Below are 27957 nucleotides of genomic sequence, written 5' to 3' on the forward strand. Positions count from 1 at the left end.
CAAACCTTCCAGGCGGGAAACCCACTCAGGTTCCCGGAAGTCCCGCCCCACCGTCCTATCCGCATCTGCCTTTGGACCATTCTTTGGGTAGGAAGTGCAGTTTTGGCGGGCAGTTGTGACGTCACAAGCGCTAGTCTCACAGCCCGGGCTGCAGCGCAGTTGGCTAGAGAGACCCGTGAGCGGGAAGGGGCGAGTCACGACTGAGGGGCCCGGGGAAACTCGGAGCGCCCCAAAGCTGGGACATGGGGCTCAGCCCCTCCCCCCCGGCAACGGTAGAACGGAAAGGTCTGCTGTAGCTGTAGCCTGCGGTCCGGTCCGAAGTGGCGGCGTTCTCGAAGCGGCGGCCTAAGGGCTTCTCACCGGAGCCGCCCGTGTGAGGAGGAGCGGAGCTCGCCGCGGACTTGTCGTGGTGTGGGCTCACGAGAGTCCCCCGTGCGTCCCGTGCTGCTGTGGGGCTCCCGCCCAGGGGCAGACACGCTGCCTGACAGAAACCATACTAATTGTCTCGCCTGACGCCCGTCGTCGGAAAGCTCAGACTCACCAGGCAGGGCGATTGTGTTTACCTCACGCCCCCTGCGCCGCGCGGCCTCCAAACGCGGCTAACGCCCCTCGGGCCTCACCTCTCCTACGCTGAGGCCATAGTATACAAACTCCAGGCAGTTCACCGGCTTTTCGGTAGCTGGTCGGAAACACGACTGTCTGTTTTTCAGCTGTTGATGTTGACGAGGCCTCCTTAGCTTGGTAAAAATGGCTGGATCCAAAGACGCTGTCCCTTCCCTGTTGGAATGCCAGTGCCAGATCTGTGTGGAAATCCTCATCGAGCCCGTGACCCTCCCTTGTAACCACACGCTGTGTCATTCATGCTTCCAGTCGACTGTGGAGAAGGCCAGTTTATGCTGTCCCTTCTGTCGCCGCCGGGTCTCTTCGTGGACGCGGTACCATGCCCGAAGAAATTCTCTAATCAATGTGGAACTCTGGGAGACGATTCAAAAACACTATCCGGAGGAGTGCAAACGTAGGATCTCTGGGCAAGAATCAGAGGAAATCGGTATGTAAAACCAGTCGTGTTTATTAGCTAAAATCACCGATTTTTTTTTTTTTTGTAAAAAGTGAATCATTGGCTTTTTTTCTTTCTTGTGTCTTTTTTTTTTACACTTGGAGGATTTAGATTTATGGGCTCCCAAAATGTGGATGAAGAGTCATTAAATTTTGGCTCATATGAGAACTGTTCAGCTGAGTTCGATTGCTCTTTATTGAGTTAAAAATGACGGAAAGGGAGGGGAAATTGCCCGTTTGTAGACTCGTCGAATGAAAAGCAAATATTAGGGCAGGGAAGGTGGCTCAGTGGTAGTGTTTGTCTTGCATGCCTGAGGCCCTGGGTTCGATTCTTCAGCACCACATAAGCAAAAAGAAAAAAGCCAGAAGTGGCACTGTGACTCAAGTGGTAGAGCGCTAGCCTTGAGCTGAAGAGCTGAGGGACAGCGCCCAGGCCCAGAGTTCAGGCCCCACAGCTGGACCCCCCCCCCAAAAAAAAAAAAAAAGAAAGAAAAGCAAATATTAGCAGGTGAGAAATGGTCGTACTGTACAACAATAGAAAAAAAAAACACCTTCCAGTTTCTGTGTATTTTTTACTTCCAATTACTTTCTCCGACTTGAATCTTCATTCATTTCGTTCTCTCTTAAGCATACAACGGGCCTAAAATAGCCTCTTCTTGTGAGTTCCAGCTAGTTCAGTCATTTTTAGTTACCACCTGGTGCCCCAAGGGCCTGAAAATGAAAACTTGGCTGCCAACTTGCCTCCACCCGAACGAGCTGTAAGTCACTAGGCATTGTGTCGCAGCTTTGGGAGACTTGCCTCTTCTGTGGTGTACCTACCTGCTTTTTACTTTTTTATTATGGCAAAAAGTATTGAAGAAAATTTGCCATTGCAACCACTTTTAAACGGTAGTTACCTTTTTTTTAAGCTTTATTGAGATATATTATCATATAAGTCATCCACTTAAAGTGCAATTTAGTGGTTTGGGCTACATCATTATTTTTAAATTGTGATGTAACTATGTAACTGTCATTTTAACCATTTTTATGTAAACAGTTCAGTGTCATCAGTTACATTCTGAATGTGACCATCACCAGTTTCCACAAACTTCTTTGCAATCCAAATAACCCTTCAACAGTGACTCCCCTTCACCCCAGCTCATGGTTATCACTCTTCTACTCTCTGTAAGTTTCACTAGTTTAGGTATTTTATTAAGAGGAAGCATGAAATATGGTTTGTTTCTGGCTTGTCTCACTTGGCACAATGTTTTTGAAGTTCATACATATTTTTAGTTTTTTTTAATGGATATAATGTGTTACAGTTTGTATTTGTTTGAATAGTTATTTTCAATTATTTTGTGTTTATTCCTGTGGTATCAGAGGAAGATAGTTTCAGAGTTACTAAGTATATAACTAAGTATAGTTATTTTCAGTGTATTTTTTTCTTTGGTATCAGAGGTTGTTGGTTTTAGGCTCCTGTTTAGATAACAAAATCTGAGGATGCTGATGTTCTTTATACAAAAGGTGCAGTTAACACGGGCAGTCCTCACTTTCAAGTAAAACAAAATGTGAGAAGTACCTTGAAAGAGGGTTATCTATTTGGGAAGAAAGATCTTTGTTTGAAAATGATATATTAAAACAACTTGAGGGCTGGGAAGGTGGCTCAGTGGTAGAGTGCTTGCCTTGCATGCATGAGGCCCTGGGTTTGATTCCTCAGCACCACATAAGCAGAAAAAGCCGGAAGTGGCACTGCTGTGTCTCAAGTGGTAGAATGCTAGCCTTGAGCTGAAGAGCTGAGGGACAGCACCCAGACCCAGAGTTCAGGATCCACGACCGACCAAAAAAAAAAAAAAAACATGAGAAAGCTCTTCAAATGGTGGTTTAAAAAAAAGATTAGGAAGTGTTACAAACAAATGAATTTGGTGGATGAAATGAAAATTATCTTTCTGGGTTCTCCAGGTAAACCACTTCAGAAAACACTAGAGCTCTTTAGAACATTGCAAGATCTAGGAATGCAGCTTTAGGTGATACAGCAATTTATCCAAAGATAGCTTTTTTTTTTTTTCCCCAGAAGTCCAAGAAGTATCCCTACTTTACAATAACAAATGCAAAATCTGGAGAAAGATTTTCCAGATAGGCACCCTACCACTCAAACCATATCTCCTGCCCACAGAAAGGCTTTCTAAAATGGTGGAGGAAGCATCATCAGTCTTGAGTGAAAAAGCCAAGCTAGAGTGAGAGGCCCTGAATTCAAGCCACATGCACATACACAAAACTAAAATGGTAGAGGATACTTGCATGTTGCTGGCAGATACTAATAGCAGATTGGTAGCAGAAGTAGATGATAAAATGCAATTCACTTGATTGTAAGCAGATATTCTTCCTAAAAGGAAGACTAGATGTTTTCAAGAAATGAGGTTGTAAGGCTAGCACTCTACCTTGAGCCACAGCTCCACTTTAGCTTTTTTTGGGTTAACTGGAGATAAGTCCCATCAACTTTGAACTTTGATCCTCAGATCTCAGACTCCTCAGTGGCTAGGATTGTTTACAGGCATGAGCCACCAGGGCCCAGCACAACTCATCATTTATAGTATTGATATTGAACTAGTTCTAGGAACGTAGAAAGAATTCAAAAGTACAAATGAACTGATTGGAGAAAAATCAGTTTTTTTCTGAAAAATCTGAAGGCTCTTTCAGTTTCCTATTAAAATTTGCATTATGTGAAGTGACACAAACCTACTAAACTACTTTGCATCTGTTAAGATGTAGTCTTGTTTCATGGTTTTTGCACCATATCAAAGCTTTTAAAAGTATAAACCAGGTTCTTCTCCGTACAGAAAGGGAATATTGTGGTGGGGCCCTGGTGGCTCAGACCTGTAATCCTAGCTACTCAGGAGGCTGAGATCTGAGGATCGTTATTTGAAGTCAACCCAGGCAGAAAAGTCTTTTACCTCCAATGAATCACAGAAAAAGCTGGAAGTGGTGCTGTAGCTCAAGTAGTAGAGTGCTAGCCTTGAGCAAAAGCTGTTTAGAGACAGCATCCAGACTCAGAGTTCAAGGCCTAGGACTGGCAAAATGCCAACTATCTACAGCCATTCACAAGAGTTTGTTAGGATAACACAGTAACACATAGGCAGATGAATTGTTTTCTTTGGCTATATCTAATGACAGTATAAAGTTTTACATCCTTTTTGGAAAAGCAAGTATTTCTACATTGTACTCAAATATGTACAATTCTTAAAAATAATCTTTAGTTGTACAATTTAACAAATCAGTTTATTATAAGTATGGTGCACCTTGGTCAAGTTCACCTCTTCCATCTTTCCCAACTACACTTGTACCCTCAAGTTATGTAGTTAGTTCTCCACTTTCATATATCTACAATATGTACAATATTAATTTTTTAAATTTACTTTTGAGATAAGATCTCATTATGTAGCCCATGCTGGTCAGGAACTTGGGATCCTTCTGCCTCACCTCTCTAGTATCCCAGGGATTACAGGTGTGTACTACACCACACTTAGCTGCACTTTTTTTTGTGTGTGTTTTCTAGTCCTGAGGCTTGAACTCAGGGCCTACGTGCTATCCCTGAGACTTTTTTTCCATTTGAGCCACAGCTCCACTTCTGGCTTTTATGGTGGTTAATTAGAGATAAGAGTCTCATGGACTGGCTTTGAATGATGATCTTCAGATGATCCTGGGTAACTAGGATTACATGAGCCACTGGCACCTAGCTTGGACATTCATTCTTTGTTAAACTAAGATTTTTACTTCAGAGTAGAAAAAAAGGCATAATGCTTTTTTCTTCCATCTGCCTGCCTGAATGTCTGTTTTCTTTAAGTAGTTTTTTTTTTTTTTTGGGGGTTGGTCGTGGGGCTTGAACTCTGGGCCTGGGCGCTGTCCCTCAGCTCTTCAGCTCAAGTCAAGCGCTCTACCACTTGACCTACAGTGCCACTTCCGGTTTTCTGGTGGTTTATTGGAGATAGGAGTCTCACGGTCTCTCCTGCCCAGGCTGGCTTTGAACCGCGATCCTCAGATCTCAGCCTCCTGAGTAGCTAGGATTACAGCCATGAGCCACTAGGCCGTGAGGCCCGGCTTTTAAGTTGTTATACAAAGGTGTATAACTATTCATCAAAGCAGTTTATGGATACAATGCATCTTGATCAGTGTCCTCCCTTTCCTCATTCTCCCCCCAATTACTTGGGTTTTTTGCTTACAGCTGATTCTTTACCACTTGAGCCATACCTCCAGTCCAGCCTTTTTTTTGTTCGTTTGTTTTGGGTCCAGTCGTAGGCCTGAACTCTGGGCCTGGGCACTGTCCCTCAGTTCTTCAGCTCAAGGCTAGCTCTTTACCACTTGAGCCACAGCGCCACTTCCGGCTTTTTTCTTTTTGCTTATGTGGTGCTGTGGAATCGAAGCAGGGCCTCAGGCATGCAAGGCAAGCGCTCTACCACTGAGCCACCTTCCCAGCCCCAGTCCAGCCTTTTTGTGGTTAATTGAAGGTAGAGTTTTGTAGACTTTTCTGGCCTACATCAACCTCTTGAGTAGTTGAGATTGTACACCCAGCTTGGGGTTCACCCACTTTTTTGGGGGGAGGAGTCCGGTCGTGTGGCCTGAACTCTGGGCCTGGGCACTGTCCCTCAGCTCTTCAGCTCAAGGCTAGCGCTCTACAACTTGAGCCACAGCGCCACTTCCGGCTTTTTTTTTTTGCTTATGTGGTGCTGAAAAATCGAACCCAGGGCCTCTGGCATGTAAGGCATGCGCTCTACCACTGAGCCACCTTCCCAGCCCTTGTTTTTTGTTTTTTTGTTGGTCGTGGGGCTTGAACTCTGGGCCTGGGTGCTGTCCCTCAGCTCTTCAGCTCAAGACGAGTGCTCTACCACTTGAGCTACAGTGCCACTTCCAGTTTTCTGGTGGTTTATTGGAGATGGGAGTCTCACGGTCTCTCCTGCCCGGGCTGGCTTTGAACCGTGATCCTCAGATCTCAGCCTCCTGAGTAGCTAGGATTACAGGCATGAGTAACCAGCGTGCGGCTAAAAGACCTAAAGTTTTACCATAATGACCGTCCTTAAATGTTCATTTCTGTGTCATTATATATGTTAACCTTTTTGCAACTATCATCCATCTCAGTTTTTCTTCTTCTGCAATTGAAACTATACCCATTAAATAAAACCTCCTCATTAATCCTCTCCCTGACCTTTGGGTACCATTCTATTTTCTGACTCTATGAATTTGACTAGATACTTCATATGAGTTGGAATCACAGGACTTGTTCTTTGGTGTCTATTTCACATAGCATAATGTCTTCAAGATTCTTGCAAGTTCTAATATGTGTCACTCTTTTTAGACTTTTTTTTGGGGGGGGGGTGGGGAATCGGTCATGGGTCTTGAGCTCTGGGCCTGGGTACTGTCCCTGAGTTCTTCAGCTCAAGGATAACACTTTACAGCGCCACAGTGCCACTTCTGGCTGTTTCTGTTTATGTGGTGGTGAGGAATCGAACCCAGAGTCATGCATGCAAGGCAAGCACTCTACCACTGAGCCACCTTACCAGCCCCTAGACATTTTTTAAACTGTGGCAAAATACTTCAGATAAACAAGATTCACTGATTCCATTGCTTTTATGCTTATGGCAAGGCAGAAACATCATAGTGAAAGAACACGGTAGAAGCAAGCTGTTCAGATTATGGCAGTTGAGAAGCAAAAGAGACAGGAAGGGGCCCGGGATGACATACACTCCAGTGACCTACTCCTTTCAACTAGACCTATCCTCGTAACAGAACTTTTTTCTTTTTTTTTTTTTTGCTGGTCTTGGGGCCTGAACTCTAGGCTGGGGACTGCTCTTCAGCTCAAGGCTAGAGCTCTACCCCTTAAGCCACAGCGCCACTTCCAGCTTTTTCTGCTTATATGGTGCTGAGGAATCGAGTCCAGGGCCTCATGCATGCAAGGCAAGCACTCTACCACTAAGCTACCTTCCCAGCCCACAGAACCTTTTTATATGAATTCATCAATGGATTAACTCTTTGATGAAGTTAGTTCTCTAATGAGTCTCAATAGCGCCACCAGCTAGAATCAAGCTTTCAATTCAATACAATACATGAACCTTTGGGAGGGTGGGGGAGGATACTTAGTATTAAAAACATAACCGGGCTGGGAAGTTGGCTCAGTGGTAGAGCGCTTGCCTTGCATGCCTGAGGCCCTGGGTTCGATTCCTCAGCACCACATAAGCAAAAAAGAAAAAACCCGGAAGTGGCACTAGCGCTAGCCTTGAGCTAAAGAGCTGAGGGACAGCGCCCAGGCCCAGAGTTCAGGCCCCATGACCGGACCCAAACCATTCCTTTTTTTTTTTTTTTTTTTTTTTTTTTTTGGCCAGTTTTGGGGCTTGCACTCAAGGCCTCGGCCCTGTCTCTGAGTTTTTGCTCAAGGCTTACACTCTACCACTTGAGCCACAGCGCCACTTGAGGCTTTTTCTCTTCATGCATGCTAGGCAAGCACTCTTACCAGTAATCCACATTCCCAGCCCATAACCATTCCTTTCTATAGGTGAATAATATTCTATTTTATATCTACAGCACAGTTTATTGATGATACTTGAGTTGATTCCACCTTTTGGTTATTGTGGTAGAGTGCTTGTCTAGCATGAATGAAGCCCTGGGTTTGATTCCTCAGTACCAAATAAAACAAAAAATTTAAAAATAGACAAAAATAAAAAAAATAACTAGTGAAAAACAGAACTGCAAGTGTAATTCACCCCCAATCTAGTAAGTCTGAGACCCTGGGTATAAAACCTAGTACCAACAAAACAAGAGTTATTATTTGTATGTGTGTGCTGTTCCTGGAGCTTGAATTCAGGTTCTGGGCATTGTCCATAACAGTGCTCAAGTGTTCAGTGTTCAAGGCTAGCACTCTTATCACTTGAGCTACAGCCCCACTTCTGGCTTTTGGGTAGTTAATTGGAGCTGAGTCTCACAAACTTTCCTGCCTAGGCAGGCTTCAAACCAAGATCCTCAGATCTTAGCCTGTGAGCTAAAAGTTGGTTATTTTTACTGTTTTTTTTTTTTTTTAATTGTTACTGTTGCTGGGTTGTTGTTTTTTTTTTTTTTTTTTTTTTGAGGGGGGGTGGTGTCTTTTTGTTTTTTTGTTTTTTGCCAGTCCTGGGACTTAAACTCAGGGTCTAGGCACTGTCCTGGAGCTTCTTTTGCCCAAGTCTAGCACTCTACCACTTGAGCCACAGAGCCACTTCTGGCTTTTTCTGTTGATGTGGTACAGAGGAATTGAACCCAGGGTTTCATGCATGCTAAGCAAATACTCTACCACTAAGCCACATTCCCAGCCCCCTGTTTGTTTGTTTTTTTGTTTTGTTTTTGTTGTTGTTTTGCTGTGGTGAGGATCAAATCCAGAGTCCATGCTGTCCAAACTTGTTATGGAATAGTCCCACTAGAGTAGAATTTGCAAATTGCTGGCCTATAGGCCTTATAAAATCTGTAGATATGTGTGTTTTTGTTTTTGTTTTTGTCGGTCATGGGGCTTGAACTCTGGGCCTGAGCGCTGTCCCTCAGCTCTTCAGCTCAAGGCTAGTGCTCTACCACTTGATCTATAGCACCACTTCCGGTTTTCTGGTGGTTTATTGGAGATGAGAGTTTCAGGGACTTTCCTGCCCAGGCTGGCTTTGAACTGTGATCTTCAGATCTCAGCCACCGGCGCCCGGTTGTAGATATGTTTTTGTTTTTGTTTTGTTTTATGACCATTGAGTGCCAACATTTAAAGGGAAAGAATTCACAAATCTGGAATTATTGGTTTTCTTCTTTCTTTCCATCCCCCATCCCTTCCTTCCTTCCTTCCTTCTTTTTTTGGTTGTGGGCATGCCAGTCCTAGGGCTTGAACTCAAAGGGCTTGAGTGCTATCCCTAAGCTTTTGTGCTCAAGGCTAGTGCTGTACCACTTGAGCCACAACTCCATTTCCAGCCTTTTTGGTGTTTAATTGGATATAGGAGTCTTGCAGACTTTTCTTGCCTGGGCTGGCTTCAAACTGCAATCCTCAGATGTTACTCTCCTGAGTAGCTAGGATTACAGATGTGAGCCACTGGTATCTGGCTCAAGTTTCTTGAGAAAGAAAAAAGTCGGGCTGGGAAGGTGGCTCAGTGGTAGAGTGCTTGTCTCATATGCATGAGGCCCTGGGTTTATTCCCCAGCACTACATAAGCAGGAAAAGCCAGAAGTGATGCTGTGGTCCAAATGGTAGAGCTCTAGCCTTGAGCTGAAGAGCTGAGGGACAGCACCTAGGCCCAGAGTTCAGGCCCCAAAACCGACCCCAAAAAAAAGAGAAAAAGAAAAAAAGTCAGATTGGGAGTGTGGTTCAGTTGGTGCAGGGCCAGCCAGTGAGCAAAAGTAAGCATCAAATAACAAGTTTGAGACCCTGTCTCAGACAGAAAAAAAAAAAGTCTAGCAATGGGCTTGAATTTCCTAATGGAAGTAGTTACCTGTTTGTTTTTTCTGGTTGTTACTTTGCAGTATTTTGTTTTATGGAATTAAAATTAACTCCAGTAATAATGTCTAAAGAAAGGATTAAGCATATTATGCCACCTGGAGCAAAAACACTTCTAGCATTTGAAAATGGAAATTCTACAAGAAGATAGTATTACTATAACTATTAATAATTATATTTTGCCTTAATATTTGTTAATTTTAGTGGAAAGGAAAGATTAGCTATAAAGTTCTGCGTTGCCCATAATACTATTTTTTTTTTTCATGTGGAACAGTTGACAGCTATCAGCCAATTCGTCTATTAAGTAAACCTGGGGAACTGAGGAAAGAATATGAAGAGGAAATAAGCAAGGTAGGCGCTGAATAGTTCTTTTTTTCTGTTGTGTTTTCAGTCTGAGATTTTACATATAGTTTCATAGTCTTGTGTTACTACTATATATTCAAAAATAAGTGATTTCAATGTATTTTATAAGGGATCTATTTTAAAAGATTTATTCAAAATAGTCATAAACTAGTTTTAATGTACTTATACAAAATTGGTGTCCTTATTTAGTGGGGATCCCTAAGCATTTAAGTATGGAGATTTCTTTCATTGTTCTGAACTTTGAGCTGCAAGGATGGAAAGGGATAGGAGATTACTGGTTAAGATGAGGAATACACACAGGGCTAAGTAGGAAATACTTAAGCAGGAAAAGTATAGTGCTTACTGCAGTGTCTCACTAGCATAGATCCAGAACACCTTGTATTCCAGAACACCTTTGTATCCTGCTGCTGGATAGTAGTACTGTTCAGTAGAAATACTGGAAAGCCACTGTATAAGTGAAATTTTTCTAATAGCCACATTTTCTTTCTTCTTTTGATTTTGATGTTTTGAGGAAGGATCTCACTAATCTAATCTGGCCTTTAACCTACCCTCAAACTCACAGGCAGGCCTCAAGCTCACAGCCTCCCTAGTACTGGGATTACAGGCTAATAATAACTGCAATGAAAAATACTTTTTAGGCAGTGGCTCACTCCTGTAATCCTGGCTACTTGGGAGACTGAAATCTGAGGATCATGGTTCAAAGCCAGCCTGGACAGGAAAGTCCATGAGACTCTTCAAAAAAACTGGAAGTGGCTTAAGTGGTAGAATGCTACCTTGAGCACAAAAAGACTTGTGAACAGCTGCCAGGCCAAAAAGCAACCAGAAGTAGACCTGTAGCTCAAGTGATAGACATGCTAACCTTGAGCAAAAAGCTCAAGGATAGTACCCAAGCCTAGAGTTCAAGCCCAAGGACTGACAAAAACAAAAACAAAAAACAAACTTTTTAGATAATAGGGTGTGGTTCAAGTGATAGAGTGCCTGCCTAACAAAGTACAAGTACCTGTTCCCCAGTACCACCACTACCAAAAGAAGCACATGTAGAGTACTTGTGTAGTATACACAAAGTACTGGTTTCTATCCTTACTGGGAGGGCAGCAAAAGCTTTAAGTGTGTATGCATGTGCATACTCCAGTAGCTAGGATCTGGGCACTATCTCTAGCTTTTTCTCTCAAGACTTCCATTTGAGCCACAGTTCCACTTATAGCATTATGCTGATTAATTGGAGGTAAGTGTCTCAATACTTTTCCTGCCCAGGCTAGCTTCGAACCACTATTTTCAGATCTCAGCCTCCTGAGTAAGTAGAATTATAGTCATGAGCTACCGCACCTGGCTGTATTATTTCTTTTAGGCAGTTAGTTTAGTGACTGTAAGCATTACTATAGCTCTTAGAACCTGAGTTGCTATCTCAGCTGAGCACCAGTGGCTCATTGCTGTAATCCAAGCTACTTAAGATGCTAAAATCTGAGGATCATGGTTCAAAGCAAGCCTAGGCTTCCTAGGCCTGTGAGACTCTTATCTCCTTTTAATTATCCAAAAAAAAAAAACAGAAATGGAAGTGTGGCTCAAGTGGTAGAGTTTCTAGTCTTGAGCACAGAAGTTCAGGGACAGCTCCCAGGTCCTTGGTTCAAGCCCCAGAAATAGCACATACAAAAAAAGTTACTTGATTTTTTTTTTTGGTTGGCCATGATGGTTAATTGGAGATAAGAGTCTCATGGACTTTTCTGCCCGGGCTGGCTTTGAATCACGATCATCAGACTCAGTCTCCCGAGTAGCCAGGATTATAGGTGTGAACCACTGTTGCCCAGCTACTTGTTTTTTTACTTCTGTTTTTTTCCTTTACTTATCATGTACTTACTTGCCATAGTGGTTGCCTGTTGGGCACTGCCTGCTGACTGATTTCAAAGGTAGGTCCTGATTAGTGAAGGCAGTGTTGATCATTCTATCCTCTTTGCTAGGGTTTGATTCAGGAAGGTAAGCCTACCTTACTCAGTTGATGGCATTCCAAGCATTGAATCAAATGTTTCCAAGAAAAACTACATTTGTGTGGCAGTGTAGTAGAAACTGATGATTGATTAAAAAAAAAAAAAAAAGGTATGGGTCTTCTCAGTCTCAAGATTTCTAGGACAGGGCTGGGAAGGTGGCTCAGTGGTAGAGCGCTTGCCTTGCATGCTTGAGGCCCTGGGTTCGATTCCTCAGCACCACATAAGAAAAAAGCCGGAAGTGGCATGGTGGCTCAAGTGGTAGAGTGCTAGCCTTGAGCTGAAGAGCTGAGGGACAGCGCCCAGGCTCAGAGTTCAGGCCCCATGACCGGACCCAAAAAAAAAATAAATTTCTAGGACAGACTTCTGAAGTGAACCTGCTTGAACTATTCTGGAGGAATGTGCCTCTTTAGATTTGAGGTCAGTTATTCCCAATTGGTTCTTTTTACTATTATTATGAAATATTGCAGTATTTTTATTTTTTTACATTTTGGTCACTTTATTAAATGATGTTAAATAGTTTAAGTTTCAACTACTAAATAGCATTTTGAATGGTGAAAACATAGTATATTGTCATACTTGAATGCTTGTCTTTAAAAACACAATTCCAGTCCTTATTATTGCAGTATTTTAAAAAGTTTAGAGAGCCAGACACTGATGGCTTATGCCTGTAATACTACCTACTCATAAAACTAGATCTGAGAATTTTTTGGGGGAAGAAGGGGGGTCCGGTGGTGGGGCCTGAACTCTGGGCCTGGGTGCTATCCCTCAGCTCTTCAGTTCAAAGCTCTACCACTTGAGCCACAGTGCCACTTCCGGTTTTTTGCTTTTTGCTTATGTGGTGCTGAGGAATTGAACCCAGGGCCTCATGCATGCAAGGCAAGCGTCCTACCACTGAGCCACCTTCCCAGCCCTAGATCTGAGAATTTTTATTTGAAACCAGCCCAGGCAGAGAAGTCCATAAGAACTCTTATCTCTAGTTAACTAGCAAAAGTCTGGAAGTGGCTCAACTGGTAGAGTGCCAGGAAAAGTTTAGGGTGGGAAGGTGGCTCTGGTAGAGTGCTCACCTAGCATGCATGAAACCCTCTCTTCAATTCCTCAGCATCACATACACAGAAAAAGCCAGAAGTGGCGCTATGGTTCAAGTGGTAAAGCACTACTAGCCTTGAACTGAAAAGCTCAGGGACAGCACCCAGGCCCAGAGTTCAAGTCCCACAACTGACAAAAAGAAAGAAAGAAAAAGAATGACCTTTATTAATCATGCTTAAGGTGGAGGCAGAACGACGAGCCACTGAGGAAGAAGAAAATAAAGCCAGTGAAGAGTATATACAGAGACTGCTGGCAGAGGAAGAAGAGGAAGAAAAAAGACAGGCAGAAAAAAGACGAAATGAGATGGAAGAGCAACTTAAAAGTGATGAAGAACTGGCAAGAAGGCTAAGCATTAATATTGTAAGTTTTAGGAGCAAACTGAAATAGTAACATTTCTATTGCTTTGATTTTCAAAAAAACTGAAGAAGCTATCTCTGTAAGTAGAAACCATATGACTATATTTTTTTGTTTTGTTTTGTTTTGTTTTTTGGGTCCGGTCATGGGGCCTGAACTCTGGGCCTGGGCGCTGTCCCTCAGCTCTTCAGCTCAAGGATAGCGCTCTACCACTTGAGCCAGAGCGCCACTTCTGGCCTTTTTTTTTCTTTTTGCTTATGTGGTGCTGGGGAATCGAACCCAGGGCCTCAGGCATGCAAGGCAAGCGCTCTACCACTGAGCCACCTTCCCAGCTCATGACTATATTTTTACTGTGTGTGAGTGGTATGGTTTTTACTTCACTAAGAGCCTAACATTTCTTAGGCGTATGCTCTACCACTTGAGCCATATCTCAGAACAAAAACCAAACTTTAAAAAAAAATCTAAAATCTGTTGTAAGGCTTAAACTCAGGACCTGGGCACTGTCCCTGAGTTCTTTTGCTCAAGACTAGCACCTTACCACTTTGAGCCATAGCTCCACTTTTCCAGTTTTCTGGTTAATTGGAGATAAGAGTCTCACAGACTTTCTTGCCTGGAGTTAGCTTTGAACTGCAATCCTCAGATGTCAGCCTCCTGAGTAGCTGATACTATAGGCATAAGCCACCAGTGCCTGGCTGAAAAAACACATACCTTAAAATCAAAGGATAATGATACCCTAGCTTATGAGACCTTGTGGAATCACTTAGATTTTTTTTCTTTGGTACCAGAACTTGAACTCAGGGCTTCACCTTGGCCCTGCTTGCTTGCTCAAGGCTGTAACCCTCTTGAGCCAGCTAATTCAAACAACAATCCTCCAAGTCTTAGCCCTCTGAGTAGCTAGAAATCCATGTGAGCCACCAGATCCTGGCTATGTAGAACTCCAGTAAAATGCAAATTCTCATTCTAAATCATTAGAATTGGAATCTCTGAAGATGAGCCTTAGCAACTATAATCTCTACAATCATCTGAGGATACCTGAGATATTCACATTAGAGTATATCTCAAAATAATTTGTCTACTTTCAAACAGCATATACTTTAGACTATACTTACTAAAATGAAGTATACTGGTCTGGGAATGTGGCTTAGTGGTAGAGGCTTTGCCTAGCATGCATGAAGCCCTGGGTTTGATTCCTCAGTACCACAGAAACAGAAAAAAACAGAAGTGACACTGCAGCTCAAGTGGTAGAGTGCTAACCTTGAGTAAGAAGCTCAGGGACAGTGCCCAGGCCTTGAGTTCAAGCCCCAGGACTGGCAAAAATAAAGTATAACTAGAATTGATATTTTTCTTTTTTGAGAATATTACCATTTGGGGCTGGGAAAGTGGCTCAGTGTTAGAGTGCTTGCCTTGCATGCATGAGGCCCTGGGTTCGATTCCTCAGCACCACATAAGCAGAAAAATCCGGAAGTGACACTGTGGCTCAAGTGGTAGAGCGCTAGCCTTGAGCTGAAGAGCTGAGGGACAGCGCCCAGGCCCAGAGTTCAGGCCCCACAACTGGCAAAAAAAAAGAGAGAATATTACCATTTATAATTATATACTCAAGCTTTGTGGACTCAATGTCCTTTTCTCACTTTGAGTAGATTGTATTGAGAAACATACAAAATAAAGAAATTGAAGACATGGATCACTGTAAATAGGGAAGAATATAGGTTGAAGTGAATTCAAAGTCACTTGTACCTTGTTTTTCAAATATCTGCTCCTATTTTTTACATGGATTATAAGAGTAGTAGATTTACTGAAATTTTATAGTAATTTTTAGTTTAATGTAAAAAAGTTTTGTGATGGTAAACAATCAGGATTTTTTTTTCACCAGTCCTGGGGCTTGAACTCAGGATCTTGACTCTGTCCCTGAGCCTCTTTGTGTTCAAGGCTAGAGCTTTACCACTTGAGCCACAACACCATTTCTAGCTTTTTCTGTTTATGTGGTACCATGGAATTGAATCCAGGGCTACATGCATGCTAGGCAAAGCCACACACTCTACTACAAAGCAACACTCCCAGCCCACAAACTTATTTCTATGTAAAACTAACTTTTAGTACAGGTATACCCACAGCTTCTTAAATTTTTCCCTATAAATTAAGCTAGTTCTAATTACATGAAACTTAGGTAATGGGATTACTGTCTTCATGACTTCATACTGCACAGCAGTATGTAATTTCATTAGGTCAAACCTGAATGGTCTTAGTTTTATTTACACAGGCATCCCTTGGTGTCTGCAAATGATTAGTTACAGGAACTTGTATGGATAAAAAACTCCAAACAGCTTGGGCAATAGTTGTTCACTCAGAAGGCTGAGATCTATCTATTATTTAGCAAATAATGAGAACTCTATATGTTCAGACTTCTTCAAAGAATATGTAAAACTTATGTATATATATGTGATTCCTGAAAATCTGAATTTAGTCTGATTCATTTTGTTAGTTCCGTTTGTTCAGTTTGTTAGTTTGTTCAGTTCTCTTTATTAATACCTTTTATGCTTTTCACATTGAAGAACAATTTCGATGAGGCTTCTCCCCTGAATGCCAGAAAATCTGATCCAGTTACAGCCAAGTTACAAAAGAAAAATAAAAACAAACAAAAAAATGCTGGAGATATTCAGAAGTAAGTGAACATGACTGAATTATTTAGTGACCACCTATTATGTGCCTTTGTTTTTTGTTCATATAGACCATTGATCATCAGAGTTTGTCCATGTGCTCTACGTGAAACCCTGAAGATAGTCTGAGATTGATTCAAAGTGAAAAATGAAGGGGCTAAGGTTGTAATTCAGTGGTAATGTTTGCTTAGCAATTGCAGAGCCCTGGTAGCAAAGTGAAGAGAAGTAAATTACATATTTAATTCTTGACTGTCATGTGGAGAGAAGGGAAAGCTGGCATGCTTTTTACCTAGCTTCTTATTTTGGCAAGCTTATACTTTTTATCTTGCTTGCTCAGGATTTCCATATTATTCCCCTTTTCACAAAATTAACCAGTTAGATTTCTTTTTCTCTGTTTAAATTTAGTGAAAAGAAAGCTGGTCCCACATAGATATGTTCATTGAAAGAATTTTAAAACTTGGCATATAGATTATTTTATATTCCTGCCAGAAATCCAATTTTTCCACATCCTGGTCAACACTTAAATTTATTTCTCTTTTTGCATTAAAGATATTTACCCAAACATCAGTTATCATGTTATAGTAATATATTGAAATCTCTTTTTCCCCTTTTAGTGATAAAAGGGTTTTATCTCAGGGCCTTATTTACACTTATTGGGCAGTCACCACTCTACCAATGAACCATACTCAACTGACCTACAATTTTCAGAGGTTTTTAAGTTTTGTCCTGGTGTTAGCCTCAAATGCCTTGACATACACTCTGATAAATCACCTAGTCAGCCACACAATCTCTGGCAGAAATACTTCATCTACCTTTATGTCAGTTGCATACATTCAGATTTTGATCAACTTCTTTTTTTAAGGTATTTGTCACCTAAGTCTCAATTTCATTCAGCATCACAGCCTGAGGTTGTCCAAGAAGATAGAAAAAACTCCGTATCTAAGGTATGTTAATGCTGACACTGTCTTTAGTTAGGCAAGTTTTTTAATGGTTGATATTACTGATACCTGTAGTTCGCTGAGTTTTAAAGGCACTGTGGTTAATGGAACACCTTTTCTTAGTCATCTTTATTTCATGTAGATTAAGCCTCAATAAATCTTTTCTCTGAAGGACTAGGAAGAGACATTTTAGTCTTTGCAGTCAATGCAGTCTCTGATAGCTGTTCATGCTATTCAGTATGAAAAGAAATGAGCCTTTTTTCTAGCTAGTGGGTTCCTAGCTACTTAGGAGGCTGAGATCTGAGGATCATGGTTCAAAGCCAGCCTGGGCAGGAAAGTCTGAGACTTTTGTTTTGTTTTGTTTTGTTTTTGTCGGTCATGGGGCTTGAACACTGGGCCTGGACATTATTCATGGGGCTTGAACTCTGGGCCTGGGTACTATCCCTCAGCTCTTCAGCTCAAGGCTAGTGCTCTACCACTTTAGCCATAGTGACACTACCACTTTAGCCATAGTGACACTTCTGGCTTTTTCTGCTTATGTGGTGCTAAGGAATCAAACCCAGGGCCTCATGCATGTGAGGCAAGCATTCTGCCATTGAGCCACCGTCCCAGCCTCATTCTTATTGCCAATAAACTACTCTGAAAAAGGCCAGAAGTGATGCTGTGGCTCAAATGGTAGAATGCTAGCCTTCAGTGAAAGAACTTCAGGGACAGCAACCAGGCCAGAGTTCAAGTCCCAGGACTGGCAAAAAAACAGCAAATTAAATTTGGTCCATGGGTCATAGTTCCTGATTCCTCACCTAGATAATCAAACTCAAACCAGAACTGAAATACCAGCTTCGCTCAGAATTTTCGAAGATGGGAAATAAAACATGTTAGTAGGGTAGCATCAAGAATGTCTTTGTTGGGTTGGGAAAGTGGCTCAGTAGTATAGCGCTTGTCTTGCATGCATGACCCTGGGTTCGATTTCTCAGCACCACATAAGCAAAAAGAAAAAAGCCGGAAGTGGCGCTGTGGCTCAAGTGGTAGAGCGCTAGCCTTGAGCTGAAGAGCTGAGGGACAGCGCCCAGGCCCAGAGTTCAGGCCCCATGACCGGACCCAAAAAAAAAAAAAGAATGTCTTTGTTCATCAGGAGTCCTCATAGCTAAGAGCCTAATTAATAGCGTAGAAACAAAATCAAACAAGTGTGCTACCATTCAAGTCCCATACTTCATAAAAATCAGTTCTGTCAGGTGTGATAATGTCAGCACTCAGGGGCGAGGCAAGGAGGATCCAAGTTTGAGGCCAATCTCAGGTATAAGATCCTGTCTCAAAGAAAAAAGAATTCAGCTATATCTTACTAATAACTTATGTCTAGGAGTCCTAACAAGAATCATACTTACTCAGAAGAAGTACAAGTCATACTAAGCTTTGGCTTCCTAGTAAATATTTTTAGAGCATTCATATTTCTGCCATGAATGCAGTTCACTGGTCAGGAGTCTTTCACCATATGAGTGATATTTTACATTGTTATGTTGTCAGGAGAATAGAACTGGGAAAAGGGAATTCATGCCAAGGTCAGTTTCCTACCTAGAAATTTTGTTAACTCATTCCTTATATTCCTAACTTTTTCATTTCAGCTAAGTATTTTATACTAACATTTAATAGACATTTACTACTTGCCAATAATAAATGTATCATCTGGGCTGGGAAGGTGGCTCAGTGGTAGAGTGCTTGCCTTGCATGCCTGAGGCCCTGGGTTCAATTCCTCAGCACCACATAAGCAAAAAGAAAAAAGCTGGAAGTGGCTGCTGTGGCTCAAGTGGTAGAGTGTTAACCTTGAGCTGAAGAGCTGAGGGGCAGCGCTCAGGCCCAGAGTTCAGGCCCCAGGACTGGACCCCCCCCCCAAAAAAAAAAAGTATCATCTTTCACCTTTATCTCAACTATCCATTTGCAAAGATAAGGTTATCTATATTACGCCTGTTTTCCAGTTAAGGAAAGTATTTAGGATATTTTCTTACAGTTCCTAAAGTAAATGAATAAAATAGTGAAAGATTCAAGCTCATACTGAGAGTTGAAGGAAGAAGCATTGTAGGCTAGGATATTTTTCTTACCCCATGTCATATACACAGCAAACTAAATGAGCATTCAAAAATTTGGCCAGTCTAGGGCTGGGAAGGTGGCTCAGTGATAGAGCGCTTGCCTTGCATGCATGAGGCCCTGGGTTCGATTCCTCAGCACCACATAAACAAAAAGAAAAAAGCCAGAAGTGGCGCTGTGGCTCAAGTGGTAGAGTGCTAGCCTTGAGCTGAAGAGCTTAGGAACAGCACCCAGGCCCAGAGTTCAGGCCCCGTGACTGGACCCCAAAAAAAAAAAAAATTTTTTTTTGGCCAGTCTAAATCACATTGGTTTATAAAAGAGCTACCAAGAGTAAGAAATGCTGCAGAATCAGATGTCAGTGATTCCCACCTGAAATCCTAGCCATTCAGGAGGATGAGATCCAGAGGCAGCAAAGTCTAAGACTCATCTCCAATTAACCAGCCTGCTAAGCAAACAAGTGCTGGGTACCCTGTGTTCAAACCCAGTATTGTGAGAAAGAAAGAAAAAGAAAAAAAAAAAAAAAGAATGCCTAAATCTAAATTAACACACAGAATAAAAAGTTCTATTAAGAAAGAATTAGTGGGGGCTGGGAAGGTGCCTCAGTGGTAGAGCACTTGCCTTGCATGCATGAGGCCCTGGGTTTGATTCCTCAGCACCACATAAGAAAAAAGCTGGAAGTAGCACTGTGGCTCAAGTGGTAGAGCGCTAGCCTTGAGCTGAAGAGCTGAGGGACAGCGCCCAGGCCCAGAGTTCAGGCCCCACAACCGGACCCAAAAAAGAAAGAAAGAAAAGAGGGGCTGGGAAGGTAGCTCAGCGGTAGAGTGCATGCCTTGCAAGCATGAGGCCCTGGGTTCGATTCCTCAGCACCACATAAACAGAAAAGGCCGGAAGTGGTGCTGTGGCTCCAGTGGTAGAGCACTAGCCTTGAGCTGAAGAGCTGAGGGACAGCGCCCAGGCTCAGAGTTCAGGCCCCATGACTGGCAAAAAAAAAAAAAAAAAAGAATTAGTGGGGCTGGGAAGGTGCCTCAGTGGTAGAGCACTTGCCTTGCATGCATGAGGCCCTGGGTTCGATTCCTCAGCACCACATAAGCAGAAAAAAAGCCAGAAGTGGTGCTGTGGCTCAAGTGGTAGAGCACTAGCCTTGAGCTGAAAAGCTGAGGGACAGCACCCAGGCCTAGGGTTCAGGCCCACGACTGGACCCAAAAGAAAAAAAAAGAATTAGGGAGCTGGAAATGTGGCTTAATGGCTGGGTATTCATGAAGCCCTGGGTTCAATTCCTCACATTAACGAAAAAATAATAAAATTATATTTTAAAAAAATAGCTGGGCCAGGTGCTGGTAGCCCATGCCTGTAATCCTAGCTACTCAGGTGGCTGAGATCTGAGGATCATGGTTCAAAGCCAGCCTGGACAGGAAAGTCCATGAGACTCTTATCTTCAATCAACCACAGAAAACCTGAAGTGGGCTGTGGTTGAAGAGGTAGAGCACTTGCCTTGAGCTGAAGAACTCAGGGACAGTACCCAGGCCCAGGCCCATAGCTGGGAATGTGGCTTAGCAGTAGTGTGTTTGCCTAGCATACATGAAGCCCTGGGTTTGATTCCTCAGCACCACATATACAGAAAAAGCTGGAAGTGGTGTTGTGGCTTAATTGGTAGAATGCTAGCCTTGAGCAAAAAGAAGCTCAGGAACAGTGCCCAGGCCCTGAGTTCAAGCCCCAAGACTGACTAAATAAATAAATAAAATTAGGATGTTCAAGGAACCAGATTTAGGGGCTGGGAAGGTGGCTCAGTGATAGAGCGCTTGCCTTGCATGCCTGAGGCCCTGGGTTCGATTCCTCAGCACCACATAAGCAAAAAGGAAAAAAAAGCCGGAAGTAGCACTGTGGCTCAAGTGGTGGAGCGCTAGCCTTGAGCTGAGGGACAGCGCCCAGGCCCAGAGTTCAGGCCCCACGACCAGACCCCCCCCCCCAAAAAAAAAAAAAAAAAAAGGCACCAGATTTCAATCCTCAATGCTACCAAAAAATAAAGGAAGAGAGAAAGGGAGCTAGGAATGTAGCTCAGAAATAGGATACTTGCCTACCATGCACAAGGTCTTGGATTTATCTCTAATATTGTTGTTTTGTTTTGGTTTTTTGTCGGTCATAGGGCTTAAACTCTGGGCCTGGACCCTGTCCCTTAGCTCTTCAGCTCAAGGCTAGCTCTCTACCATTTGAGCCACAGCGCCACTTATGGTTTTCTGGTGTGGGTGAAGAGGGGATGTTATTGGTGATAAAGAGTCTCATGGACTTTCCTACCCAGGCTGGCTTTGAACTGTGGTCCTCAGATCTCACCCTCCTTAGTAGCTAGGATAACAGGTATGAGCCACCAGCGCCCGGCTATTATCCCTAACATTGTTAAGGAAAGAGACAGAGTATACTGTATTGGTAAAAGTATGTTCAGTGACTGTTTGGCTATAGTGTCTATGTATTTGGAATTATAATTTAATGTTCTCACCTTGTATACTTGGTGTTTTTGTTTTCTACAGGAAGTTGACAATAGTGATGTCAAAAGCCCTACATGGCCAGACACTAGAGCCAAAGAAGATATGCCAACACTTTCTCCACAGATATGCCTTGAAACTCAGGAGCAAGCTGCAGTGTCCTCAATAGAGTCACCTTTGCTACAGTTACGTACCTGTGATGGGGAGCAGTGCTTTGAAGGAAGAGTCATAACGAGATCAAGTAATCGTGACAAAGAACTTCGTGTCAGAAGTCTTGAAGGCCGTAAAACCTATTCTAAAGAAGCTACATTTACACCTTGTGGCATCACAGAGAATGGGTGCAGTATGTCAGGTAGGATGCAGAAGACTGGAGACAGCACAGATTCCGCAGAAAATAAAGAGTCCCACCTGTTGACCAGTAATGATATTTCCAAAAGGAAAAATGAGTCCTCATTTGAAGCAGTTGGGGATTTATGCTTTTCTTCAAAAAGAAGAAAAATGTTCCCCAAATCTTTCTCAGATCAAGAGGAAACAGAAAAAAATTTTACACAAAAACTGATAGATATGGAGCATATACTTTTTGAGAGACATAAACAAGAAGAGCAGGACAGGTTATTAGCATTGCAACTTCAGAAGGAAGTGGATAAAGAACAAATGATGCCAAACCGGCAAAAAGGATCTCCAGATGGGTATCAGTTACGTGCTATATCCTCACCTCCAGAAAAACTGCTTGATGGACAGAAGAGATATTCCAAAGATAAGAACTTCAAGAAACAAACTGATTCAGAGTGTTCAAAACGGGGGAAAAGCTCAAGAGACGAAAATCAGCAGCCTTCTTCTAAAAGCCAGTTGAAATATTCAGCCAATGGAAAAAAGATGCCAAATTCTGCCAGAGATAATTGTAATGTAAATAAAAGTACTCATTCCCTTCAGCCTAGTAATTCACAGAAAAGTATTTTTCAAATGTTTCAGAGATACAAGCAGTAATGCAAGGGTAAAAGGAGTATTTTGTAACCTAACAGCTGGGATATGAAGCTGTCTTTTCTATTAAAGAATCCTCACAAGTTTGTTGTAAATTTCTGCTCCGTAGTCATAGTTGTTATTTCTGCTCTGCAGTCATAGTTGTTATCATTAAGGATTGTCATTACAAGGGAAGAATGTATAAATGTGTTTCTGTAAAACTCAGTAGTTAACAGGTGCCTCTATCTTTTCCATTGTTAGTAACTGTGTTGAGTACTGAATTTGCCATCCTTATGGACATAAAATGCCTTAGTCAAAGTCCAAGAACTCTTGAAAAGCTGTTCTCAAGATTTCATGTTTTATAGCAGCCTATCACCTTTTATCATGAACCGTGATCAAAGCAAATTATATTAGACCAAGTGGTTAAGAAATCTACATAGAGTTTAAAAGCCTAGGAAATACTTGAAACGTACAACATTAATTTTCCATCTCAATGTAAATTTTAAGTATTATATTGTTTCCTTTGAGTTAAAATGGTTTATGGGATCAATATTAAATCAGTTTTCTGGAAAATTGGAATTCATTTACAGAAAAGAAACCAAAGTATTTATGGAAAGGACAGTTTGAATTGGGAAGGAGCTAGATGGGGTGGCTTGCAGTTGGAACCAAACCAGGGAATTAGGGAGTAGGTCTAGAATGAAGAGCAGGTTCCTTTTGGCAGAACATTCTTTGCTAAATGACAAAATATTTTTGGTTTTACAGCTTTTTGACACCATAGTATCTAATATAAAAAAGCTACTTATCTGAATTTTTGGGAATTTGTGTTTCTATGAATCTGCTATTCCAGAAATAAAAAAAGACAGTAAGACAATTCTATCACATTATGTTGTGGAAGCTGGAACAAGCATGTATTTATAGGCAAAAATAGGAAATGATATATGAGGTTTATCAATCTTGTCCTCGAAAGTAAAATCACAAAGCACTGATTTTATTTAGTAACGTTTAACTGACAGTCTATTGAGCCTTAGTTTCATCAGTAGAAACAACAATAGTCTTAATAGCATTTTTGCTGTTGTGTTAGTAATCCATTTAATATCAATAAACAATAAGCTCTTCTAGCATGAATTCTAGCTTTAAGTTATTGGTATTTTCATGTACCATCAGTTTTTTTTCCTTCCAAATTTTGTTGTTAAGATTCTGTCATTCTGGGGCTGGGAAGGTGACTCAGTGATAGAGCGCTTGCCTTGCATGCCTGAGGCCCTGGGTTCCATTCCTCAGCACCACATAAGCAAAAAGAAAAAAGCTGGAAGTGGGGCTGTGGCTCACGTGGTAGAGTGCTAGCCTTGAGCTGAAGAGCTGAGGGACAGCGCCCAGGCCCAGAGTTCAGGCCCCACAACCGGATCCAAAAAAAAAAGATTCTGTCATTCTTTGCATACTTTATGGCATCTGTGTGAATATTGATTGGGTAATGATGGATAAAATACTAATTCAAGCCGGACGCTGGTGGCTCACGCCTGTAATCCTAGCTACTCAGGAGGCTGAGATCTGAGGATCGCGGTTCAAAGCCAGCCTGGGCAGGAGAGACCGTGAGACTCCTGTCTCCAATAAACCACCAGAAAACCGGAAGTGGCGCTGTAGCTCAAGTGGTAGAGCGCTTGCCTTGAGCTGAAGAGCTGAGGGACAGCGCCCAGGCCCAGAGTTCAAGCCCCACGACCAACAAAAAAAAATAAAATTCTAACTCAAAATTCAATTTGTCCTTTCTCAAAAAAATTGCCCTCTATATAATAATTGTAATGAAATATAGTCAGAAACCAAATTTGTCTGGAACAGACTAAACTGAAATCAGTCTTATCAAATCAACTCCTGAATTGAAAGTTGTCTAAATCCTGAAACATACAAAATAGCCCATGGTGTGACAAATTTAAGATTATTTAACTACTAATTTGTCTGTGAAGAAGTCTTCCTGACTGAAGTTGGTTTAAAATAACTTTTCATTTCTTTAATTAGCCTTTCTGTCATTCCTGCCATGTTTGCCTTTAGTTAGAAACTAATGAATTTTTTTTGTCAGGGGACTGTACTGCTTTTTTCTTTCATTTTTGTGGAAGATATGTTAGAATATTTAATTTCTCTGAGTTCTAAAGCTACACATAAGAATCTGAAAAATTAAAGATTAAAGTTAAAAATTGACTTGTTTTATTTTACTACAGTTTAAGAACTGGAGCCTAGGGCTGGGAAGATGGCTCAGTGGTAGAGCGCTTGCCTTGCATGCCTGAGGCCCTGGGTTCGATTCCTTAGCACCATATAAACAAAATGAAAAATGCCAGAAGTGGCGCTATGGCTCAATGGTAGAGTGCTAGCCTTGAGCTAAAGAGCTGAGGGACAGCGCCCAGGCCCAGAGTTCAGGCCCCACGACCGGACCCAAAAAAATATATAAATAAATAAATAAAAGAACTGGAGCCTAGGGGCTGGGAAGGTGGCTCAGTGGTAGAGCGCTTGCCTTGCATGCCTGAGGCCCTGGGTTCCATTCCTCAGCACCACATAAGCAAAAAAAGAAAAAAGTCAGAAGTGGTGCTGAGGCTCAAGTGATAGAGTGCTAGCCTTGAGCTGAAGAGCTGAGGGACAGCGCCTAGGCCCAGAGTTCAGGCCCCACGACCGGACCCCCTCCCCAAAAAAAAAAATCCCAGTCTCCTTTGCCAGCTGGCTTCCTATTAATACTGCTCCTACCAGTGTTACTTCAGCCATGCCAGTTGACCTCAGCCTCTAAATTCCTTCAACTCTTCTCCAAGTAGACTAGCTGGAAAATTTCAGAGGTGCCAGCAAGAGTCTTTCCTTCTGAGACCTGCTCACTTAGCCCATTCTTCCCTAGTTCTAGTAATCAAAACCCTTCGTGTATGTGTGCACATCCATGTGTGTATATAGTCATGTATGAAGCCCCACTGGTACTGGGGCCTGAACTCAGGGTCTGGGCATTTTCCCTTAGTTTTTTTTTTTAAGGCTGATGCTCTGCCACTTGAACCACAGCCCTACTTCCAGCTTCTTGGTTGTTAATAGTCTCAATGACCACCCCCCCCCCCCCCACGCCCAGCCACATCCCCACTAGCTTCAAACTGTAATCCTCTTTGCCTTGGAAATGGCTTTTGATGTTGGGGGGGGGGGTCTCATGGATTAGAGACCAACTTAAAAGGAATTTGGCAAGACAGTTTACTTCTACAGAAGGGTACCCATCAGTCAAAAGTTAGGAAAGCAAGCACACCACATGAGCTACAGGCTCTACTTTCAGCTTTTTGGTGGATAATTGGAGTCTCATGGACTTTACTGCCCATGCTGTCTTTTTTTTGGGGGGGGGGGCTGTCCGGTCCTGGGCCTGAACTCTGGGCCTGGGTACTGTCCTCAGCTGTTCAGCTTAAGGCTAGCACTCTACCACTTGAGCCACAGCACCACTTGCGGTTTTTTCTGCTTATGTGGTGCTGAGGAATCGAACCCAGGGCCTCATGCATGCAAGGCAAGCGCTCTACCACTGAGCCACCTTCCAAGCCCACCAGGTATTTGAGCCAAACCATCTAGCTAGACCTTGTGTTTTCTAGGCAGCCACTTAACTCTTGAGCCACACCACCAGCCCTTTTTAATGAATTGGTGGATAGTATATATAAATAACATCTGGAGTGTGAGGATTATGGTTCTAGGTCATATCACCAGACCTTAAAAAAACAAACAAACCAAGGTGGGCACTGTGAAGCACAACTGTAATACCAGTGAGGTGGAAAGATGATGATCATAGTCTGAGGCTGGTCCCAGATAAAAAGTCCAAGATCCCTGAATGAAAAACAAAACTATGGCAAAAAAGGGAAAGAGGCATGGTCCAAGTAATACAGCATCTGTCTAATAAGCACATGGCCCTGAGTTCAATCCTGTTACTGTCCCCCCAGAAAAACTAGTACTTTCTGAACTGAAGCTTATCCTCAACTTGCCATATTTAAGCTTTGCTTTATGACAGTTTAATTATGCAGAATCTTTTTTTTTTCTTTCAGTGCTAGGGATTGGACAAGGATCTTGTGCTTGCTAGACAAGTGCTCTACCACTGAACTACAACCCCAGTCCTTGTTTTTCAGAGGGTCTCACTAGGTAGCTGAAGCTATGCTACTGCTGGTCAACATGCCTATGTATCCAATTCTAATTTTTTTTTTTTTTTTTTTTTGCCAGTCCTGAGGCTTTAACTCCTAACACTTGAGCCACAGAGCTATTTCTAGCTTTTTCTGTGATTTAATTGGAGATGAGTCTCACAGACTTTCCTACCCAGGCTGGCTTCAAACTGTGATCCTCACATCTCAGCTTCCTAAGTAATTAGGATTATAGTTATGAGCCACCTGGAAATTTTATCTTAACAAGTTGGAAAGTATGTTTGGGGGAAATATGCTTGGATATAAATTCCCAGGAGAGAGGAATCCTCAATAAGGATCAGTTTGGATAAAGGAAAGAACATTTACAAGAAACTCTATAAAACCTAAATGTTGAATTTCTATTGACCTGACTATGCCCATAGTTGCTAAGTCAGAGAATAAGGTTGTTTGTAAGCAGACTGGCAGTTATCCAAAGCTACCATTACCATTTTCCAATTTTCTTGGGTTATCAAAAGTCCTACAAATCCCTGTGATTCCTCAGACACAAGAACACCAAGAATCCTCTGAAATTTCCTATATATACAATTAAACCCTTAGATATGATCGTTGAATTCCTAGAGACTAGATCCCCAAAACAATAGATTTAGAAGACCAGGCTAAGATTTGATTGCTCTATTAAAAGGGTATTTAAGTAATTGAAAATAGAATGAGGGCTAGGAAGGTGGCTCAGTGGTAAAGTGCTTGCCTAGCATGCATGAAGCCCTGGGTTTGATTCCTCAGAAACAGAAAAAGCTGTAGTGCTATGGTTCAAGTGGTAGAGTGCTAGCCCTTGAGCACAGAGAGGATCAGGGACAGTGCCCAGGCCCTGAGTTTAAGCCCAGGACTGGCCAAAAAAAAAAAAAAAAAAATCAGGGTAGAGGACTCATGCAACAATTCTAGCAAGAGGTACTGTTTTGGTTTTGTTTATTGTGGTGGTAGTGTTACTAGGTATTTGAACACAGGGCATCAAGCTTTGTTCTTCTACTGGATCTATGTGCCCAGTCCGTTTTGGTTTACCTTAATTTTCAGTTAAGTTCTCATGCTTTTGCCTAGGGCTGGTCTTTGGACTGCAAACTCTTGCTTCCACCTCCTTAATAGCTGGGATTATAGTCAGGTATTAGTATGCCTGACCCCTCCATCCACACCCTAAAATTGCTTATGCTATCAGGTTTAAAGTTTCTAGCTACTCAGGAAACTAAGATCTGAGGATCATGGTTCAAAGCCAGTCAGTCCATGCAGGAAAGTCCATGAGACACTCCAATTAACTACCAAAAATGCTAGAAATGGAGCTGTGGCTCAAGTGGTAAAATACCAGCCTTCAGCAAAAAAGCCAAACAAGAATATAAGTCTGAATTTAAGCCTGAATATGGGTGTGCATGTGTGCGCGCACG

The 27957-nt window shown here is 42.2% G+C and overlaps 1 protein-coding gene across 1 annotated transcript; it reads left to right on the top strand.

Annotated features, from left to right (window-relative positions):
- Positions 1-147: 147 nt before the first annotated feature.
- Positions 148-24594, top strand: Rnf168 (ring finger protein 168). Its single transcript, XM_070029935.1, has 6 exons — positions 148-1048; positions 9791-9867; positions 13128-13307; positions 15851-15960; positions 16818-16899; positions 21495-24594. Exons 1-6 carry the CDS (start codon positions 748-750, stop codon positions 22434-22436), a joined length of 1692 nt encoding a protein of 563 aa, XP_069886036.1. The 5' UTR covers positions 148-747; the 3' UTR covers positions 22437-24594.
- The last annotated feature ends 3363 nt before the right edge of the window (positions 24595-27957 follow it).

The sequence above is a fragment of the Dipodomys merriami genome, unplaced genomic scaffold (assembly GCF_024711535.1).
Source record: "Dipodomys merriami isolate MVZ:Mamm:240054 unplaced genomic scaffold, mDipMer1.0.p SCAF_2, whole genome shotgun sequence".
NCBI lineage: Eukaryota > Metazoa > Chordata > Mammalia > Rodentia > Heteromyidae > Dipodomys > Dipodomys merriami.